The sequence below is a fragment of the Epinephelus fuscoguttatus genome, linkage group LG6 (genome assembly GCF_011397635.1).
Source record: "Epinephelus fuscoguttatus linkage group LG6, E.fuscoguttatus.final_Chr_v1".
Taxonomy (NCBI): Eukaryota; Metazoa; Chordata; class Actinopteri; order Perciformes; family Serranidae; genus Epinephelus; species Epinephelus fuscoguttatus.
Window position 1 is genome coordinate 31,051,865 of NC_064757.1, and position 15,728 is coordinate 31,067,592.

At 38.7% G+C, this 15,728-nt stretch overlaps 1 protein-coding gene across 4 annotated transcripts in view; it reads right to left on the minus strand.

The window, feature by feature from the left end:
- Positions 1–861: 861 nt before the first annotated feature.
- Positions 862–15,728, minus strand: part of LOC125890593 (ras-specific guanine nucleotide-releasing factor 2) — a 74,512-nt gene continuing 59,645 nt past the window's right edge. For 2 of the 4 annotated variants that reach the window (XM_049579300.1, XM_049579298.1), the window contains 11 exons: positions 13,701–13,790; positions 12,574–12,680; positions 9,590–9,702; positions 8,774–8,861; positions 8,047–8,150; positions 6,027–6,111; positions 5,739–5,936; positions 5,220–5,299; positions 5,004–5,121; positions 4,842–4,910; positions 862–3,099 (listed from right to left, as the gene is read on the minus strand). In XM_049579300.1, coding sequence (XP_049435257.1) covers positions 3,007–3,099; positions 4,842–4,910; positions 5,004–5,121; positions 5,220–5,299; positions 5,739–5,936; positions 6,027–6,111; positions 8,047–8,150; positions 8,774–8,861; positions 9,590–9,702; positions 12,574–12,680; positions 13,701–13,790 — 1,145 coding nt within the window. In that variant the 3' untranslated portion in view covers positions 862–3,006. The remainder of the gene's footprint in view (positions 3,100–4,841; positions 4,911–5,003; positions 5,122–5,219; positions 5,300–5,738; positions 5,937–6,026; positions 6,112–8,046; positions 8,151–8,773; positions 8,862–9,589; positions 9,703–12,573; positions 12,681–13,700; positions 13,791–15,728) is intronic. The other 2 variants (XM_049579299.1, XM_049579301.1) reach the window with 1 other exon arrangement.

Consider the following 15,728-nt stretch of genomic DNA (forward strand, 5'->3'; position numbering starts at 1 on the left):
CAAAATCATGAAAAGAAAGTCATAGTATAGTATGTCATCCAAAATCATGAAAAAAAGTCATAGTATAGCATGTCATCCAAAATCATGAAAAGAAAGTCATAGTATAGTACGTCGTCCAAAATCATGAAAAAACGTCATAGTATAGTATGTGGTCCAAAATCATGAAAAAAAGTCATAGTATAGTATGTTGTCCAACATCATTAAATCATCATAGGTATGTTGTCAAAAATCATGAAAAAATATCATAGTATGGTATTTCATAAAAATGTGATGAAAAAAGTAACAGTATAGAATGTCATAGAAAATGTAATTTAAAAATGTCATAGTATAGAATTTTGTAAAAATATGAGAAAAAATGTGATTGTACAGTATGTCATATAAATATAATAAAAAGTCATACCATAGTTTGTCATGAAAATGTGACAAGTATGTCATAGTACAGCATGAAAACTGATAGAATACAATATCATTGTAATGAAAAAGTCATAAAATGTCAATCAAAACAACTGTCCTAGAAAAGTCAGTGTGTGTGTGTTCACCTTTCCTGTGAGACCCTCGATCATATGCTGGCTCCATACCATGACCAACACTCGGTCATTAAACTTTGAGAACTACTGCTCCAAGGTGTGTGTTTCAAAATGCTCTAAAATGTTTTCTTTAGCTGTAAAGTGTCTTAAAAAAAAAAATCCTGGGAGGAATGCCCCCGGATCCCTCTGGAGGGTTGGGTCACAAGAGTCTGTCGATGCACGGGTGATTGTAAGAGCCCTATGGTATGTTGAAAACAGAAAGGAGGGTGTTGCCAGACGAAGCAGAAGCAACTTAATATCATCAAAATAACTGAACACTTCAAGGAAATGCGCAGACACATAAGGCATGTTGAATTTATTTCCCCTGGACCTACAAGTGAAAAATGCAGACAAATACACAAAAATGATATTACAATACAAACATAGCATCCTGTCTTCCCAAACCTGTGTGTGAAACAGATACTCAAAATTACAGACGCAGTGCGAAGGACACGTTTTTCCAAAAGCAAAGCCTGAAAACATTTCCTCTAATCAATCTGGAACAAGGTTATTGTTTTATGAGGAAAGTTGGCCTGCAAAACTTCCAACACTGCTACTTCATAACAACAGGCTGTTTTGCAGATGACATAGCCTAAAGACTATGCTGGACATTATGAGCTACACTATGAGACAAATGTGCCAGATTAGATGGACAAAATATTGTTTCTATGCCTTTTAAGAGAGCCTCCCGACAGCTACAGAGACAATATAAATATAGAGAAGCAGAGGGAGAACGCACAGGGAGCGTCCAGTCAGACATGCACAACATGCAGCTGTTGTGTGCATGCAGGACAACTAGGTTTCATCATACCAGCAATACAGAAAACAAATTTTGATTATTCAAATGCTACATTTTTTTAACCTTCAAAATACATCTTTTTTTTCTTTTGTTCTTTTGAATAAAGTTATACAGATTTCTCGCAATACAAGGGATGCAAAACTAGAATTCAACATAAATGCAAGAGACAAATAAAAAAAAAAAATCAATATTCACAGCGTAACAATTCAAAGTATTTCTTCATCAATCATGTGATATGTGTGGAGTCACTATATACAAACATAAATACAGTATCTGATGAAATAAGTAGCATGATAAATAACGATCATACTGTCACTCAAGCGAAGCTACATCTCAGAGAGTGCAAAAACTGTCCCAGCCTACATCCAAGAGTTACACACTGGGACCTGACTACACACGTCAGTATCTGACAATTTGTAAAAGCCAAACAAACTGCACACAAACGCTGCAAAAGCTTTGGGTCAGTAGAGGTTATAACAATGTTTAAACACTAGAGGGAGATATTTGCTGCAATGACTTTACTGTGTTCACACTAACATGCTACTGTTGAGTCTACATGACCTATTTTCTGATAAAAAGAAGTTGAATGAGTGAAACTACAGTCCAATTTTTTTTTTAAAGGAATCTTAAGATTTCTAAGCAGGATTTATATAAAACTTTACTCTTGTAAAGTGGCAATTTGGGGGGAAATTGACTAATGGAAGGCACTGATAAAGTTTTTAATTTTGTATCATTCATGCGGACATTTTTTTTAGAAAGCTTTCCATTCTCATGGGACGTCTTTAAGCAAAGACTAAATACATATTTCAGTTTTTATCAATGTAAAAATCAGCCACTTTATTAAAATATACCAAATTTCCACTTTAAATTATCTTTATTTTAGTATCTTTCTATATTATATCTGAAGGCTTAAAGGCATATTTGCCGTACCCAGCCCACTGAGGATGCATAGTGGCTTAGAGAGTCACCCCGGTGCGAGTGAAGCATGCTAAGCTGAGGGTCAGGGGTCAGGTTGAAGGCCATTTAGACAGTTACATCCCAAGCTGAAATCATGCAAGTTTTATGCAGTGACCATCATGAAAGCGTTTTTTTGGGGCTCTTTGCTCCAGGACATGGCACGGAAATGCACAGGCAACAGAACACAGACAACAGCACAGAGACACAAGCTCAGACATCTCTCTCTGTCACACTATCTGTATATGCTACATCTCTGTTACATCCACTGTATCTTGCTCCATGCTCTCAGCCTTTCCTGCACTCTCGGGCTGTCTAAGGAAGTGTGATGTCATGCGCACCACACTCTCCACCGAGGAATGATGAGCGCAAACAGCGACATGTCATTTCCTCAAAACCCGATGCAACCAAAACCCTCTCCTCTTGTTCTCCTTGAAGACAATCAGTCCAACTCCTTCTCAACCTGTCCTCTTCTCATGCTCTCTGAGTCTCTTGCAAAAGCTCGTTCAACTGTCCTCATACTTGACTCTAAACATATCGCTCACTTCAGTCAGCATCGCTCTCATATTCGTCTCCATGTCGCTCTCAAAACTTCCCGATTTCCTCTTGATTGATGAGATTATGTGGGCGTGTTGCCCTTGGGGGTCCAGGTTTGGCAGGCTCCCACTGGCCACAAACAGCTGGAACTCAGGCAGGAAGCCTGGGCTCGATCTTCAGCGAGAGATCATAGAGCGTCTCTTCATCCATGATGAGAGTCTTATCCAGAAGGTACTGGGTCACCTGGACAGGAAGTATAAAAAGGGGGGAGAAGTACTGTTAGATTCGCACAAGGGATGGGAGGATTTTACTGTGGATCGAGGTACACTCAGAAAGGTTGATCAGGTGAATTTACATTATCTGGATAATTCTGAATATGTCCCAAAGACACTGCTGCACTATCAAAAATAAAAGATGCTTTCAAAAACGCCATTTCAAACAGTTGACAAATCTGGTTTAGTAAAATTGTTGGATTATTTGCTTTTCAATAAAAAGTATGTTCACAAAAAAAGGTGCGTCCTATCTGTGATGAAAGTAATAAAGTATTTGTCTTTTAGTAAAATATAAGGTAAAGTGATTCCAGTATGTTTTAGTGCTATTTGAAGTTTAAGAATATTTTGATGGTTACTAGGACAATATCATGAATCACAGTTATTTTGGCCAGAATAATTGTGACACGAAATTCTATTATCACCGGTTTTTCAGACCAGTGACACAAAGCTCTGGCTTCATTTTGTAGTTGTTGTTTCTACACCCCTAAACTGTGGAATTCGTTATCTCTGAATATTATTGGTTTTTGCCTTCTTTTTCCCTCCTGTTCATTTTTATTCTGTTGTCTTTATGTATTTACTCTCTTTTTATCCTATGAAGTTTTAATCATCTTTTTTGTACGTGTGTTCTGTTTTGGTTGGTTTGCTTTTTTTAATATTTTACTGTATTGTGTCTGTGTCCAATTTTGCCACGTGAAGCACTTTAGGCTGCATGTTTGTATGACAGGTGCTGTACAAATAAAATTGAGTTGAGATGAAATGTTTCACATTTTAGCAACTACATGACTACATGGTCTTAAAGGCTAACTAGGGTATAAACCTAAATGACTTTGAGAATGTGCTGCTTCACTCAAATTGAATTTAGATCTCATAGATGTCTTTATCTAAACTGCTCTCCACTGATGTCTGTTTGGTTCAGCTAATAGCTGCAGGGGGTTAATACTCAGTGGCTGTTTGAAAGATGGATATGTTATAGCAGAAACAGAGGACTGGAGATTTAAGATGGCTTCTGCAGGGCCAAGTCCTTAGCTCTCAGACACATGTTACAAATATACATTTCCAGAAGCCTATCATAGATCAAAAAGGGATTTTTAATCATCTTTTCACAACAGCAGCCAGGAGCGCAACTTCTATGATGGATTTGTATTTTCAAACCTTCAAACTCCTACATACTAGCGTCAAAGTCAGTCTTTGACATTTTATATCACAATTTATTTTGTGATCAGGACATTGAAATACACAGATCATTTGGGAAGATACTTCAGCTTGTTGGTATCATTGCTTTTAACTTATGTAAGTTTAACATTTCTGAAAGTTGAATATTTTCCTGCACAATATGGAAATGAATGGAATGGAAATCCTTTAAACACATAACTTAAACTGGGTTATCTTAACCTAACATAGATTTACAACTACCCGTACACTGGGTTGTACAAACCAACATGCTGGGTCAAAGAAAACTAGCACTGGGGTCGTCCTTGTTTGACCCAGCACTGGGTTGCAGAATCAACCCAAGCTGGATTATATTCAACCCAACATTTTTTTAGAGTATTTTTTTTTCAACAGTGTTATACAAATTAATTTGACTATTTATTATCCTCTAAATGTCCTGTGCATTTGATGATGTCTAGTGGTGCTTTGGTGATGGTCTTGAGAAATAAGAGGAACTCTGACTCTATTAGGGAAAACATATTCAATGTGTTTTCAGAAACGTACCTTGGCTTGATGCTCTATTCTGTACGGAGTCTGCTGGAACTGTCGGATCTCTCTGATGATGTGGGATATCTGAAGAAAATTATGAATTGTAGTTGACACTAAAGTAACACACATGATGCATGGATGATTTGCATTATTTTTTGTATGCATGTATGCACCTACCATCCTCATTTTGGAGAAGTTAACAAGACCTTCCTCAGTAAAATTGGGCGTTCCCTCCTCAATAAAGGCCAAGTCTGTTAGATACATTCCCAGGTATGGCACACATGGAGGATTGCAGCTGGAGGAAGAAAGTGTGAGGAAATAATGTGCACATTGTCTCAAAGTCAATAAAAGCACATTTCTATTTTGTCATTTGTGATATTGATATAGTCTCACTTTTTCAGGGTCTCCCTCAGATTTTTAAAGCGTCCCTCAGAGGACACAATCTTCTGCAGTTTGTCCATCAGGGCTTTAGTCTGAGCAAACCACAAATACACAGATAAAGTCATTTACAAAGACTATTATGAGCAACACAGGGCAAACAAGACAGTTGCATTAACCCAAGATCCACTTACTCTTAATAAAACATGATGATAATAAAAATGACAAAATCGAATTTGCTTCGGCCCTGAATAGGCAGCGTGGCTCTCTGGAGAGACAGACTGTCTGGTGATTGGATGATTATGGCTTTGATCGATTTAGTGTTCATAGGAATTGAGCGAAGAGCAGATACTTAACATTACAGATAAATGCCTCTCTTCGCTGTCTTTCCCTTCCCTCTCTCTAATGAAATCATTTATATGTATCTGAAGAAGATTATGAAGACTAAAGGACTTTCTTCTGATCCTGCTTAGGTAAACTTTATATACACTTGTTTTAAAGTACACAGAGAGGATTGATGGGGAATTACTCCACCTGTTTGCTGACTTTAGCCCAAGTCTTCTTCAAACGGTAGATGGCACTGCGATTGAGCGCAGATATGATCTCCAGTACTCCGTTGTAGTTGTTGAGACAGCGGCAGATGTCAGCCACAGCAACCCACTTCTCTATGGAGTTGGCCCTGGAGCCAACGTCAGTGTGGGTCATAATCTGTGATGCCACCAGGTTACTCATCTTCAAAAGGAAAAGAGAATATAAAAGAAGTGTGTTGGATATTTACAGAAGGATGAGAGAGAATATATCACAGATATTCAAAGAGCTTACATCATTGAAGTGTTGAGTAGTTTTCATGATGTATGGTGTCCTCTCTGTTTTATCAACCTTCATCCAGCCCTGCCCCAGGAACTCTCTGAGGGAGGAGGGGGGTCAGAGACATGTGATAAGCCCAAATTAGATCACACACACTGAAATACAGCACAGTAATCTCACAAGATGTAAGTTATATTAGCTAAAGCCTGTGATTTAAAGATATTATCACATCCCCAGCAGGGGTTGATAAGGATTTCTTAAACTATTTAAACACCACAATAAAGACAGATGGCTCATGAAGGCTGCTGAGGAGTCAAGAGCTGAGCTTGGTGTGTATGACAATACTGTTGGATGAAAATTTTGTATTGCAATCTAGCCAAAGCTAAATTTGAGAAACAACAAAATGCATTTTATTCTAGTTTTAATTACTTAGAAGTTAGCTGTGTTTCCTTGTTGTTTTCACTGGTTTTTAACTTCACAAACCAAAGAGTTGGATTATTTTTCTAAGGTCACAGATTTCTGAGAAAGGTCAACACAGTGAATATAAATTAGATGGAGATGCACTGAGGCTTCTGAGCTGTTTTACTCTACTAGTGCAAATATGTGTCATATTGCAAAAATACATAAACAATTTACACCTAAAGAAAAAAAAACATGATGTAGAGCCTACACTGATCAGCCAAAACATTTAAACCTCTGCCAGGTGACGTGAATAACATTGATAATCTCATACAATGCAGTGTTCTGCTGGAATACCTTTGCATTTATTTGGATGCCACTTGACACTCTCTACCCATCCAAACAGCAGACCAAGCACTCCCTCATGACAATGGCACTCCCGAGGGCAGTGCTTCCCCCAGCAGGACCATGTACCCTGCCATACGGAGGATCGAAGGGCATCTCTGAAGTACCAGCATGTCCTACAAATGCTCGATCAGATTGGAATCAGTGGAATTGGGTGGCCAGTTTTTGTGGTGTGGTTTGGCACATTGTCCAGCAGTGGGGGCACTGCTATCAGGGAGCCACTGATACTTGGTTTGCAATGGTGCATGGGTGGATGGAGCCTGTCAAGTGGCATCCATATGAATAGCAGGACCAATGGTTTCCCAGGGGAGCACTGCATTGTAACAAGATGATCAATGTTTTTCACTTCACCCACCAGTGATTTTATATTTTGGGTGTTTGGTGTTAATACCATAACTTTTAATTACTCTTAATCTGCCACCCATTTCCGCAGAGGAGGAGGTGAGGTGACATAGTATAAAAAGCGACAAAGTCTGCATAATGTTGTATAAAGATGGAATAAGTCCTCATAAGGTGGGTGGGACAGGTGGTGAATGGGTCAAACAAGTACAGGACTTTCACCCATGGGACCAGTGTTTATGACCAGAAGTAAACGTTGACTTCTTTTGATAACAATGTAGCATAGCATGCTGGTATGTGTGGTGTACAAAGCTAGTGAATTTACATGGTATTATGTTAGCAACAAAGGTCTTTATTTAAGCTAAATCATGTTGTTTTCTCTCGACCTAACTACCTATTTTTGTTGCCTGAACATGAAACTTTATAGCATAATGGCAACTGTTTTATAACCTTAAGGCTGTGTTTTAATCTGCAAACATTAGTACAGTAATATATGTCATTTTGGATGTCAGTGGAAATCAACTTAATCTTTCATTTAGGTATGAAAGAGTATTTTTTTTTCCAGAACCTATTATCAAAGAATGAAATTACTAAATGCACGGTGCAAAGAATCTTTAATGTATTCGCAGGTGTTGCAGATGTTTCACAAACCTTCACCATAACAGCAGTTTACCAGATAGTGATGTCTGTATCTTGCGGATCAGTGTAAATTCAGTATTAATTAAAACTGAAGTTAAAATTCAATGCCCTCAGTTTTCCTCACGGACCCTCTAGAAGCATACTTTTACATGGACTGCTTAGAGTTTTTATAATAAACAGTATTCATAAATGTGATTAAATGTTGTTTGGCTTGATGCAGATCACAACGTGAGAGTTTTATGAGAGGACTGACTCGTAAGGAATGCTCCTGAAGACGATGTGATCCAGCAGAGTGATCTGCTCGGCCAGCTCCATCGCTGAGAGAGACTCGAAACACTCTGCCTTCGGACAGTCCGCCTAAACACACACACACAGGACAAAATATACATACACAGACAAACAGAGTCATAAACAAATATTCATACCATAACACAGATGACAAGGAGATATAAATATCTAATAAAGAGACAGGCTGTGATGGATATGTTTTATGACAGCTGGCAGTTCCCTGGAGACCATCACAGTCAGGAGAGGGTGTGTTTACTCCTGGTCTGGGGGAGAGGACGGCCTGTACTGACCGAGGCTTCTCATACACGCAACGTATGTGTGTTTGTTATTCCCAGTCATTATTAATCCAAGATAATTAAATAGGCACACTCACGACTCCTGATTATTTCCATCTCTGGGAACTGGTAATGTATTTGGGGGAGGTGTTTATTAAAGTGTAAGTACTTCAGGGGCCCTGGTTTCATAGAACAAGGGCATCCCATAGAGGACCACATTAATGTCCCAATTCAAATTAAAAACTGCATAACTCAGCCTGCCTGCAATAAAAAGAGGTTGAGGTTTTGTAGAAAATGGTAGGATTTTTCTTCTCTGCAGTTAACTGTCGCTTCATTAATCTAACAGAATAACATCTAGCATGTCATGAAATCATAACAACATGTTTGCAATGAGTCAGTGTGCTACAGTTTTCTCACCATCTGCAAGATGTCCTCGATCCTCAGCTGGGCATCGTCCTGCTCGTCTTGAGAAAGGGCACTAGGAGACAGAGTAGAATAGAACAGACTAAGACAGAATAACATGGAAAAGAACATGGTACAATAGAACACAAACAAACAGAGCAGAACAGAAAAGAGCAGATTAGAACAGAATAAAGTAAAGTAAAGCACACAGAAAAGAGAACAGGAAAAAATAAACAGAACAGAATATATAGCGCATAATAGATGAAAATGTCATTAAAAAGAATATATCAGAACAGAACAGTATATCCTCCTGAGACCAAAACTTTTGTTTGGTTCGCATTTTTAATTTCTCTTAGCTATGTGGGATCAGTAGGACCCGATAAGTGTAAAAAATGAAACATCATCAATGATAATTAAGTCCCAGTGTCCTCAAATGAAATGACAATGAAGTCCCAGTGTCTTCAAACAAGTACTTCCTAATTAACAGCGTCTTAGCTTGTTATTGTTGCTAAAATTGGTAAAATTTGTTGCCATATCAAACTACAAACATTATTAATCATAAATAAACAAGTTGCTATCATAAAATGTGATCATGTTTTGTTCACTTTTGTGTCAGGACCACCATTAGATGGCACAAAAAGTGTCCACAAACAAGGACAACAGATCTAAGTTAAGTAGAATGAAGTATAAGGTCAAGTAAACCCAAAATGTGATGTTCTCATACGAGGACACAGGGTCTCAGGAGGATAGAATAGTAGAGAATAGAAAAAACAACACAGCATAAATACAGGAGAACATAACACAATAGAATAAAATACAGGTGTGTGTTACCTTAGTATGTTGGCAGTAGCTTTTCGCTCCTGTGGCAGGAGGTCCGGATCTCTGAGCACCTCCTCCAGGAGACAAATCACTGCCATCTTCAGCTCCCCGTTCATCTCAAAGTCCTGAACACAAACACAAATTAATTACTTTAAAAGGACCCTTGTTGACATACGTAATCGGTCCCCCAGCACCAAGCACTACCCCTAGCCCTAATTCTGACTCGACTCTAAAACCAGAAGTGAAGGTTAACCAAAACATGCTTTTTCTTACTTTCTAAGTCTTCTCTGAAGCTCTAATTGGTCCTCACAAAGATGGATGTTTGGAGTGAACATAATCTTCTATCATGCATCATCATATCAGACACTGATGTTGATATTTCTTTTGATAAGAGATATATTTTACTGATGTTAACAGGGTTTTTGACATAATTATTTAATAGTTATTATGTATATTTTACAGTTTAAACTTTTCTTTTCGTGTGTAGAGTGTAGAGTTACAAAATGGTTTATTGTGGCCCACAAGACCGTCCAAATACTTCACATAATAATACAGCTAATTAGCCAATACGTGAGCAAATAAAAGTATCGCACAGTAATTTAATGTTGGCTAGCTCACATGATTGCCAAAAACTCGTGGGTAACAGGTAGCTGTCATTAATGTTGTGTGCGGTAAATTAAATAGGTTTGATGGATAGCCAGTTTATTTTTGCCAATAATATGCTGGATTCATGTCAGTGAATTTTTCAATGAATTCATTTTCTTTCTTTTAGACACAGATGAATTTTGGAAAAAAAGAAAAATTTGCTCCCCCACTGCAGTAACTCTGAGGACCCTACTAAGTAAACAACAGAATTTCAGAACGTTAACATGAGTTGTTCCAATGAAGCGGCAACCTCTGGGGCTAAAAAAATGAAGCCAACCACTTGAGGCTGGCTCCAAGAGAGAGTCCACCGTGTTAAGACCACCGTGTTAAGAGGCCCAACTTTACAGCAGAAATAAACATGTTTACAGCCTGGTGCAAAAAAGGGTTTTGGTCTCTCTTGCTAATTCCCAGCTTCATGACGACTGTACAGGGGATGGATTTTTACATAATAAACGTATACGAATGTTATTAAGGCTTAACATTATGCATAATTAAGGGCGTGACTCCTTTGAGTGAGAGGCTCTGTGCTGATTGTGTCCTCAGCTTCTCAGTCAGATCCATCCCTCACTCCCTACAGCTCCACCCTCTTGCCTAAATATGGTCACTTCTGGCTCCAAAAAACCAAGATGGCGACAGACTAAACGCTTAAATTGACATTCTCTCTCCAACCCCATCACACACTTATCTTCACACAGACTTTCCGTGCTGACATATGACGTGCAAGGTACCCTGGGTGTGTTGCTTGTTGACATTTTGGGACGTCATGACAAGTTCTGCCTGTTATATGCATTGTCAGTTTTCAAAATACACTTCCGTTTTCAGAGGAAATGTACAGTTTGCATACAGTACAAAAATCGTGAACAGATGTTTTTTTCCTTCAGCAACACACGCACATGGTTGGGTTTAGGAAAAACGAACAGGGTTTGGCTTTACAGTCTTATGAGAAATGAACGCCAGCCTCCCAGGTGAAAGTTGGTGGCTGTTGAACCCATCCACCCCCCCTCCGATCAATCCTACTCGGACTTCCACCTTAACTTTCATTCACCTTAACTACTTTATGTCAGTGTCTGATGTCAGAAGTCACTGACCAGGCGCCAGATTTCAACGACTTTGGAGTTGGACCTGGTTGAAATTGAGGATTCACAACAGGAGTCCACAAACCAATGGGCGATGTCACAGAAGCTACGTCCATTATTTTTACAGTTGATTGTTCCAACTGACATTTAACCCCAGGCAAGTAGAGGTACAGTGTGAGTCGTAGCCCCTGTTAGTGAAAAGGGGCTGTTAGGAGAAAGGAGAAAGACTTTTTACTGTCAGAGTTCTGCTGTCCAGCTGTTATTGTGGTCATTAAAGTCGGCCACATCACAAAAGCTGTCCCCTGTACTTTAACTTTACCCACATCCCAAACGTAACAGCATTACATTCTGGAAAATCAACTGAGAATGTCTGTTTTAAGATAATCCAGCAAACTGATCAATCAGCGACTGATCAATTAAAAACTACCATGATACAGAAATCCTATATAAATCCAATACTTCTATAAATCTGCCCTCATCTTTGATTTGCAACATGGTCCTAATACACTCAGAGATATTAAAGAGGCAGCTACCACATCAGTATAAACAGCACGGTGAATGATCTGATGGTTGACATATTTATATATTGTCATTGTATATATATCATATGGCTTTCTCTAGTCTCCACACATTGGTCTGATCCATCATCAATCACTGCTGTATAATCCTTCATGTCTTCTGACTATTCCCTCCTCCTCCTCCTGAGCCCCCTCAGTCCTTCCAGCCTGAACACCTTCTTTTCCTCCTCGTTTTTCCTTTCACTTCCACCCCAATTTAACTCTTGTTCAAAGGTCAGTTTTAACAAGCTCTTTGTTCTCTGGCCTCCCAAAGAAAAACGTGAGTGGGTGTATATGTGTGTGTGTTCTTTTACCTCTGCGTTAATAAGCCGACTAACGCTGGCCTGTCATGACAGCATTTTGTGTTATTGAACAAAAATACATAAAACAGATCGATGCAGTTAGACCTCCAAGCAGGGAGTCAGACAATTACCGTGATATTCACTTCATTAGAGGCAACACTGGCTGTTTAGCAGAGGAGTAAGTGGACTGTGGCGAGTTGAGCTGGTCGTCCAGTTGACACGGCAACAATATTCAGTGTGTGTTTGTGTGCATGTGCCTGTTTACATGCTCAAGTGAGAGCAGCGGAGCAGAGAGAGAATGCATCAGATGCCTGTTTTAATGAGACCGCAGACTTGATCACCCCAGCAAAAACAGGGGACCCCCCCACACACACCTACACAAACACACACACAGACAGTAGTGGGTGCAGACAGACCTGTGAGTGTTTGGAAACCCAGTGCCGCAGCACGTTGAGGACTCTGTTAGTTGCAGCTCGGCGGATGATGAACTCTTTATCACAAGTTCTTTCAGAGTTAGTGAACACTGGAGGAAAAATTAAAAACCAAAAAGAGAAGAGAGAGAGAGAGAGAGAGAGAGACAGAGAGAGAGAGAGACAGAGAGAGACAGAGAGAAAGTTGTATTATTGTGTGATGATATAAAAGTTCAGTGATGAACTGAGGATTACAAGTGTAATTACCAACAAAACAAAATCTGTTAGTGATTGAAAAGTATTGAAAACGTAGTATAAGTTAAAAAAAAATGCTTTAAAGTATTTCAAATAATAATTAATAAAATAAAATAATTTGCAGCAAACTGTACTTAACTTTCAAAAGTAAAAGTACATGTTCTGAAATTTTTGAGTTTCAATATGTCACCATGTAGTCAGCATTTTAAAGGATCAATACACCCACAGTGATGTGCTGATAATCAACAGACCTCACTGTCAACCATTTCCATAGTTTCAAAACCTTAATAAATAAATAAATAAATATAATAATATAATGTTTTTTATTCATTTATTTATCATTTTTATTTTATTTATTTATTTATTTTACTTTATTCTTTTAAGGCTTTGACCAGCAGAAATACAATCCATCTCTGTTGTATTGGGGTAGCTGAAGAAGTGTTGGGAATATAAAACCTGTTAAGGTCTTTTTGTAATTGAGGTGAGTGACAATTTTATTTACATTTTTACAGTTTCCAGGCGATGCTATCTCTTCTACAAAATGTATTATATGAGCTGGTCATACGCTTTGCATGTAAATACTAATATTCACAGTAATAATGGCTGCTGAAGGATGAATTAACAAAGTAAAAACATCATATGTCCTTCTGATACTTTTGTACCTTTTGAGGACTGTAAATATTAAATATTACTGATTTGGTATCAGATAAAAATACTACAACTTTGCAAAGTGAAACAAGAAACAAAACCTCCTATGTTTAATGATATATCATTTTTAAACACATCTTTTCCTTTTCTGCAGTTTTACAGTATGTTTAATCATTGTGTGTGTGTGTGTGTGTGTGTGTGTGTGTGTGTGTGTGTGTGTGTGTGTGTACCTGGTGGCGAACCATGTCCTGCTGCTGCGGTGGCAATAGCGAAGGCTGAGGCAGGAGAGACTGAGCAGCGTGAGTTCTCCCCTGACTGGACTGCACACACACATAAACACATAATTATCATCAACGGCAACAATGCTGTTATGATTTTTCGTCGCATCATCAAGAGGAGTCGACACAAGTGATTACAACTAAACTTCAATTTCCTACAAACATAATGAAACATGATTGGTCACAAATCAAAATAACCGTTTTTTGTATCATGTCTTTTTTTAACCTAAATGTCAAATTGGCTATTATATTAATTGCAACGTTTTCCTGTGTCAACATAATTAATAACCACATAGGTGATGGTTGCTTGGTAACCCTCTGATGAGAGGTACGCAGTATGCACATGGCAAACAATTCAAAGTTTGTCTTACTATTCATGTAAATGATCTATTGAAGCAAATATTGCCATAACAATCTGTACATTGCAGGCTGAGTTAATAAGCGCTATGGCAAATTGAATGGCTATGAATAAAATCAACTTTTCAAACCAGCAGTTTGCATGAAAATAATATGTTGTTTGTAGATAATGTCCAAGTTTATTTAGCGCATTTATTTATTACATTAGTCATAAACATATCAAAAGAAAAATATGAATTTGTACTAATTCTTGTTGGTACTTGCTATATAATAGAAACTACAGATGCAAAATACAAATCTGAAAATTCACCTATTCATCATTTATTGTCTTTATTATCATATATAAAACTCGAAATCACCAACATTGCATTTCTTGTTACATGCACATGCACATTGCGGACCATAAATATGCTTTACCTCCTCGTCATTGACAGTATCTTCCAGACCAGTTGCCAAAAGAAAACATTAGCATTGTATGTTTCTGTAAACTGTGTATGAGCTGACTTTGTCATCAGTGGTTGCCAATGTCTCGCTAAGAAACAACTGATTCTGTTGTTTGTTGATCCTAAACAGTGGTCTGCAGCTCGGCAGCCACCAAGTGGACAGGCACTCTATCTCCTTAACGGCACAGGCCAGAGGGCTGAAAGAGCGGCCTTGTCGCACCTCCAAGAAGCTGCTCTGTCTATTTCAGCCCTCTAGTTCAAAGGGCTGAGGACATAGAGCGTCTGTCAACTTGCCCTATCCTGAGCCCAATGGTAAGGTGTTGCAACTGGACACACTTATTCCAATTCCAATACCTCAACATTATGCCAAAGGTATAGCAAATGGACAGAGCTATATCTCCCAAACCACTTGAGCTAGGGGGCTGAAATACAGTTCCTGTCGCCCCCATCGTTCCAAGCGTTCCGCTCTGAAAAAACAAAGCTGATCGGTGGAGGTTGAATTTTGGCTGGTTTTCCAATTTTGGGCCGGAAATTCAGCCATCTCGGATTGGCCCCAAACTCAGGAGGCCTGCAGGCCAAAAGGTCTCCCCAGGTGGATGCACACCTCAAAATTTCAGCCCCCTAAGCTAAAGCATTTGGGAATATATAGCCCTGTCCATTTGCCATACCTTTGACATCATGTTAAAGTATTGGAATCGGACAGAGCATGTCCAGTTCCAATACCTTAGCATTGGGCCCAGGGTAGGGCTAGTGGACGGACACTCTATCTCATTAAAACCTCGGTCTAGGAGGCTTAAACTCATAGAGCGGCCTCATTGCGCCTCCAGGAAGCCGCTCTGTCGATTTCAGCCCCCTAACTCGAAGCGCTCTGTAATTGTGTCTACATAACCATTACAGTTGTGACTGTGCTGCCAAATCCAGGTATTTTAGGCCAAAACTTGATTTTTCCAAATCATAACCAAATGGATTTTGTGCCTAAACATAAAAACACATTACTCACCAAAATCTAAACATAAGGAAATGTAAAGTTTCAACAAATCACTAAATAACAACATACAAATGTTAAATATCCATGGTTTGGAGAAATGTACAATTCCAACATTTATTCTGGTGATTGGGTTTCATTTCCAGCAGCCACACAAAAGTCCCCACTGTGATCAAGGAAAACAAACCCACGACT